Source organism: Carcharhinus amblyrhynchos, chromosome 19 (genome assembly GCF_965287045.1).
Source record: "Carcharhinus amblyrhynchos chromosome 19, sCarAmb.v2.hapA, whole genome shotgun sequence".
NCBI lineage: Eukaryota > Metazoa > Chordata > Chondrichthyes > Carcharhiniformes > Carcharhinidae > Carcharhinus > Carcharhinus amblyrhynchos.
In genome coordinates this window covers 37,624,586-37,631,019 of record NC_137342.1, presented here as the reverse complement: position 1 = coordinate 37,631,019, position 6,434 = coordinate 37,624,586, and the positions used below count along the sequence as shown (strand labels likewise).

Genomic DNA, 6,434 nt, shown 5'->3' with positions numbered 1-6,434 from the left:
AATTAAGGGTTGTGGTGAGCAGGTGAGTAAGTGGAGCTGAGTCCACGAAAAGATCAGCCATGATCTTATTGAATGGTGGAGCAGGCTCGAGGGGCCAGATTTCCTACTCCTAGTTCTTATGTTATATCCTTAAGTTGTTTGGGGAGATTTAGCTCCAAGATTAGGAAAAGAGGAGTTTGGAACTGGGTAAATTTAAAGATATTGTGGGTAGCCATTTATGTAGTTATGTGTATTTTTAATTGACTTTCTTCTGTGTTTTACTGTGTAATTATTTATTTTGTTTAAAGTCAGCCTGAGACATTGCTCACCGGTCTTCACATCTTTCCTCATATCACACCAAATTGCAAGTTGTGAGTAGGCATTCCAAAATATTCTTTAGGACTTTGGAATAATCTAGCATTTAACATCAGCTATGCTCTTAACAATAGGGTGGTGAAAACCGATTCAATACTAAAGGCGATTGAATAATTACTTCAAGAGGAAAGATTTACAGAGAAATGGAGAAAGAGGAGAGAGTAGGACTAATTAGTTAGCTTGCTCAATGTAACAGAAAAGATGGGCTGTATGGTCTCCTCCTGTGCTGGATGATTCAATGGTATTTACTAATCTTTGGGCAGCACATAGAAATATCACAATTTCTGGCCAGAATGGAGATGAGTGGAGAAATAGCCAGTTAATCAATTCTGGAAATTGCGGTGCTGCAACTGACTGAAATTGATTTTGGACATACAATTTGTCTCAAGTAACTATTCCCCACTCACTGCATCTCACTGAAGAAACCATCCTGATTTCACCAGGAGAAGTTGTTTCAATTTCAGTCATGACCTTTGTTTCTTCCAGTTTGTAGAGACTCATTTCAAGTAGACTCTGTAGACTGTTAGCTGTTTGAACAGACTCTTTGTGGAATAAATACATTTTGTTTGCTGTGAAATAGAATGTTTGCCATAAATCCCTGCCTAGCTCAAGCTCAGTGATTGATGCAATTGTGTCATTCTCATCTCAGTGGTAATAACTGTTGCATGTAAGCCAGAAGATGGTGGGTGTAAGTCTCATTCCAGAGATTTGAGCACATAATCATAGAATCCCTACAGTGTACTGGAGGCCATTTGGCCCTTCGAGTCTGCACCAACTCTCCAAAGAACATCTTACCCATCCTATCCCCGTAACCTTGTACATTTACCATGGATAATCCCTCTAACGTACACATCTTTGGACACTATGGGGCAATTTAACTTGGCCAATCCACCTAACCTGCACATCTTTGGACTGTGAGAACAAACCAGAACTCCCAGAGGAAACCCACGCAGTCACTGGGAGAAGGTGCAAACTCCACACAGTTCACCCAACACTAGATTTGAACCTGAGTCCCTCGCGCTGTGAGGCAGTAGTGCTCACCACTGTGCCCTTGCTGTGAGGCAGCAATGCTAATCACCATGCCACCATAATCTAGGCTAACACTCTGGTGTGGTACTGAGGAGAAAGTCTTTTGGATGGGATGTTAAATCGAAGCCCCAATTGCATTCTCGGGTAGTGAAGGTGACAAACACTTTAACTATGCTGCAAACTTCACAACTGTGCTACAAATCCTAGTCATGAACAATGCCATGTGGACCAGCCTGGTCCAAAACCTGTTGCACACTTTAAACACATCAGCAACATTCAAGAGAAAAGTCACGTCCATAGGAAGCCATCAGCACAATTCAGCTGAGGTGCTCAGACAACAACTAAAAACATTTTTGCATTGTGCATTTCACCATCTGTCAAACTTTCACCATCTCCTGAGTCATCATGACCAACACTATCAGTGGGGTATCCACAATTTTAATATAAACAGCCGCGTTTCTCATGCTAAGACAAGAGCACAAGACGTTGCAGCTAAAACCCGGCTGACCTCCAATCCACTGAGCTTTATCACACAGGAGGAGACCACTCAACCCATCATGTCAGCTCCTTGCCAGATCACAGTGTTCTTTGATTGAAAATCATCTCCAAGTAAACACCTTTTCCATTCTTCCAGGTGGTGCAAAGCTGTTCCTGCCCTTGCACATTCACGGACACGAGTGTGAACTCAGTTTTTTCCTTGTACCAATACAGTAAACCTCACATTACCAAGTCTCCAACAGTAAAACATGCATCAAGCTGCAGTCAGTTCCTGATCTGTTAAGTCGAGAGGGTGAAAGGAGAATCCCCTCTGAACGTCTCATGTGCTGGTCCAGTTGGCTGTGTGTAACAGACTCCAGAATAGGATGTGGGTGCACCACTCAATGACAAGCTGTTGGGCAGGAAGATGCAGAGGCTGGTGACGGGGTGGGGGATCAGGAAAGGTGGAATAAATGAAGCTGGAAATTTACTACCCCCAAGAAATAAGATTAAAAACCAAACACCAGAAAGAGCTGAGATTGGCTTTTCATTGAATGAAGTCTTTTGAAGACAGGATTTTGAAGAAGCACCCACTCAAGGGGTGAGCTGTCGTCACTAAGTCAGAGGCTGCAGAAGATCCTCCCAATGGATAGGATGGGCAAAAACCTCTCTCTCCAACCAGAGTTCATAGCTGTAGCGGAAATCCTCAGGCAGCGAGACCTGACGGCCCAGTACGCTCTGCAGGCAGTTATCCACTGGGGCAAACTCCAGGTCAGTATGGTGCAGGCCATAGCGTCGGCTGTTGAACATTTCAATATTCACTCTTAGGCTGCACTCTTCTGCCTGGAAGTCCCAGGGGCGAGCATCAATATCTGTGAGAAGGCAAATGTCACAATTTAATGCTGTCCGAAACTAATCGAGATTGTAGATTTAGAAGGATGGTGCCAGAACTGAGCAGTGAAAACAATTCGCAAAGGCTGAACAGGCTTTCTGAGTTGACAATCTGAGTAACAGAGTGCTACACTGTTGGAGGTGCCATTAAACCAAGTTGTCCTCTGAACTCTCAGGGCAGCATTCAAGATCCCACAACCACTATTGGAAGAGCAGCATGCAAGCTCTCCCCAGTGCCCACTATTTATCCCTCAACCAGTATCACTACAACAGATGATCTGACCTGTTAGTGGGATCTTACTGTGTGTAAATTGACCACTGGTATGCCTCTGGGATTAGGAACAAGTGCCCTACCTGGAACCGCAAATTCTTGTACGGCTACCAGTTCAGTACACTGTGTGCACTGCTGACCCAGGCTAACTACCCACACGCGAGTCTGATTTTCTTTGCCGTACCATTTCCGTATGCCCAGTCATCATTGAGGCGGTGTCGCACTTTGTGGTAAATGGCCGACATGATCTTCATGTTACTCTTCCTCCACTGGCGCCCCAGGTACTTGGTTTGGAATTTCAGCAGTTTCAGTGCGTACAACTGCAGCATTGCCTGCTTTGCCCTCAGCACCCGCTTTAAAATTGGCGCCGACTTGAAAACCACAAGAATCTGCGGATAAACCAGAAGATGCAGGTAGTCAAGGGGCAAATTGAGGAACATTTTGTACTCTCAAAAGACAAAGGAAAAATCAACAGGGTTATTATCATTTATAACCACGGGTTTTCACAAAGGACAATCTTGAGCCTTGTTGGGAAGGTAATGGGCTTCTCCACATCAGGTTAAAGGGGCCACATCCAATACCTGGTGAGGGTGAGAATGAGATTAGGCAACAAGTACACAATAAACCAGTGGTGAGTATGTGATAGGCCGATGGTGTCATGACTGGTTCATTCTCCACGAAACAAGCAGCTATAAGTTAGACTGTTTGTATCCATTTCAGTAACCTTCCGATGTAGGGACAATGCAGGAGTAAATGCAGCTGACTCAGCGCTGTTCAATGGTGATGAGGGAAGGTGGGGGGTGGGGGACAGCGAATGTCTGAAAAGCACCATTTTAGATCAAGTTTTGCTGCCCGTTACTGGGATCTTTGATGTGGTGTAACCAAAGAACCCAAAAATCAAATCAATCTTTGGTCTCACCATGATGCGGGAGTGTTTCCATTTGGTGAGCTTGTTTAGGATACGCAGCAGGTTGATGCATGAGAAGAGATTCCTCCAGCAGAACTGGGTATGGTCACCAGCTTCCTGAAGGCAGAACAAACAACTTGTCTTTATTAGCTGTTTAAACGTAATAAAACATCCCAATGCACTTCAAACACAAATTGACTCAGAGGAAGAGGGAATTAAAAGTTAGATACATTTTAAGGGGAGTTATAAAGTAGGAGAGCCACGGAGTGTTTTCCGGAGGGAATTCCAAGCTTAATGCCTAAAGAGCTGAAGACAATGGGAATAGGTGATGTACGAGGGGCTAGAATTGGAGGAACACAGTAATCTTAGAGGATTGTAAGGTTGGAGGAGGTTTCAGAGATGGGGGTGAGGTGAGGTCAGGTCATGCAATGATTTGAACAGAAGGATGAGAATTTTAAACTTAGGGAATCGCTGAATTGACAGCCAGTAAAGATTGGTATCCAGGGCCATCAGGTGCACTGGATTGTGTGTTGAATATGGGTACATCACAATATCACATCCCCTCACCCAGGGCATACCCGAGAATGCCTCAACACTGATTCCACTCTGCTCTTTAGGATGGAGGAATAATGGAGATGGGAACATATCTTTCTTTCTCCCTCACCTAATGACAAAACTGAGCACCGTTGCCCAGATTAAATATTTAGTAAAGCTCTTCTTTCACTGACTCCATCATGTTATCTCAATCCCATCGAGGGTGACATTTCCTGAACATTAGCAACCTTCTGGCCCATCTGGGAACCATGCTATTTATTATTGAATTTCAGTTCTGCTTTTGGACTTGTGCATAATAGCAAATGAACTAGCAGTATTCTGATCAGGTGTTCTAAACCCATGTCACCCTTTGGGATGTCATGTGTTCCTCAAAGAGGCACGAGGAGATTTTGAGGCGACATACTGTCCAGGGGCTGCACAAAATGTACAGCATTCACACCGGCCGGAGATTTTTCCCTGAACCTTGTGTGACTTTCACCTCTAACCCCCTTCCTATAGACTAAATTCATTTGCTTCAAGTTCTCTCAGCGCCTTCCCTCACACTGAGGGAGGAGCCAATGAGTCTGACAGCCCAGACTGAAGCACCGTGCTCAGCCCACAGCATGGACTAAACCTACAGACTGTCAAACATCCTCCACTGTGTGTGTTACTGGTTAGCCCCCCCACCCTGACTGCTCAGTTCTACTTTTCTAAAACGCATGCGTCACTACCAAAGTGAACGAGAAAAAATAAATTACAGCACAGGAGCAGGCCCTTCAATGCCAAGCCTGCATCAACCATGCTGCCCGACTGAACTAAAACCCCCTACCGTTCCGGGGACCATTTCCTTCCATTCTCACCCTATTCATCCAGACACCCCTTAAAAGTCACTATCGCATTTGCTTCCACTGCCTCCCCCCGCAGCAAGTTCCAGACACTCACCGCCCTCTGTAAAAAGCTTGACTTGTACATCTCCTTTAAACCTTGCCCCTCGCACCTTAAACCTATGCCGCTAGTAATTGACTCTTCCACCCTGGGAAAAAGCTTCTGACTATCCACTTTGTCCACACCCCTCTATAATCTTGTAGACTTCTATCAGGTTGGCCCTCAACCTCTGTTGTTCCAGTGAGAACAAATCAAGTTTCTCCAACCTCTCCTCATGGCTTCTCCAGATTCGTTGCTGCTCAGGCTAATCCCAAAGGGTGTGTCAGCTGAGGAATTGGGAGAACTCTCTGCTTTCTCTACCAAATGAAGTAAACTGCTTCCTTGTAACGATGCAGCTTTTCTTCAGCACAATGGGAGAATGGGACTTTAACACTGCAGAACTGAAAATGTGGGCAAAACAGAATGATTAATGATGGAACTGTGTGTGCTGATTAATTCTGCCATACCTCCAATGCTGAAGGTGCTGATTGATGTTGGGCTCTGTCTATAGCACTGGGCAGCCATCTGATACTCACAGGAAAACCTATCTTCACTCAATATGTGTTCATGTGTGCCCTTCCCAGCAGGAAAACAGGGAATGGCTGATTGCTGCCTTCCCTGCCCAGGAGTGGGAAGCTAATCATCAGGGCTCCACCATCTCAGCTCAGCTGAAGCCAATCCTGGTCCCCGACTCCAGTATCACAGGACAAATTCTGAATTCCATGTTTTTCATACTTACCAGAACCTCTGTGGTGAGTTCTGGCAACTCGTGGATTACGCAGTGAGGATAGTCTAGAACGAAGATACTGTGCGTACAAAGAAACAGGACAATTATTGCAAAGTCAGCTGCTTGATTGTTCAAGAAATAATCTCAGTAATTTAACACACCATTCACAGCTGGTTCTCTCTGCATTACCAAGGAGCAGACAGACAGACATGTAGCAGAATGTGTGGTCAGACTTGGCAATACTGTATGTGCTATTGTACCACAGCCATTTGCAGAACTTGTTCTGTGGTTGGTACTCCTCCCTGCCCCCATCCTCCGAT

At 45.0% G+C, this 6,434-nt stretch overlaps 1 protein-coding gene across 2 annotated transcripts in view; it reads right to left on the bottom strand.

Moving 5' to 3' along the window:
• Positions 1-228: 228 nt before the first annotated feature.
• The window catches only part of LOC145355470 (striatin-interacting protein 1-like), a 47,868-nt gene continuing 41,662 nt past the window's right edge, over positions 229-6,434 (bottom strand). Inside the window, exons 16-19 of one of the 2 annotated variants that reach the window (XM_080207621.1) lie at positions 6,127-6,193; positions 3,942-4,046; positions 3,207-3,411; positions 229-2,732 (exon numbers count right to left, since the gene is read on the bottom strand). In XM_080207621.1, coding sequence (XP_080063747.1) covers positions 2,476-2,732; positions 3,207-3,411; positions 3,942-4,046; positions 6,127-6,193 — 634 coding nt within the window. In that variant the 3' untranslated portion in view covers positions 229-2,475. The remainder of the gene's footprint in view (positions 2,733-3,206; positions 3,412-3,941; positions 4,047-6,126; positions 6,194-6,434) is intronic. The other variant, XM_080207620.1, reaches the window with a different exon arrangement.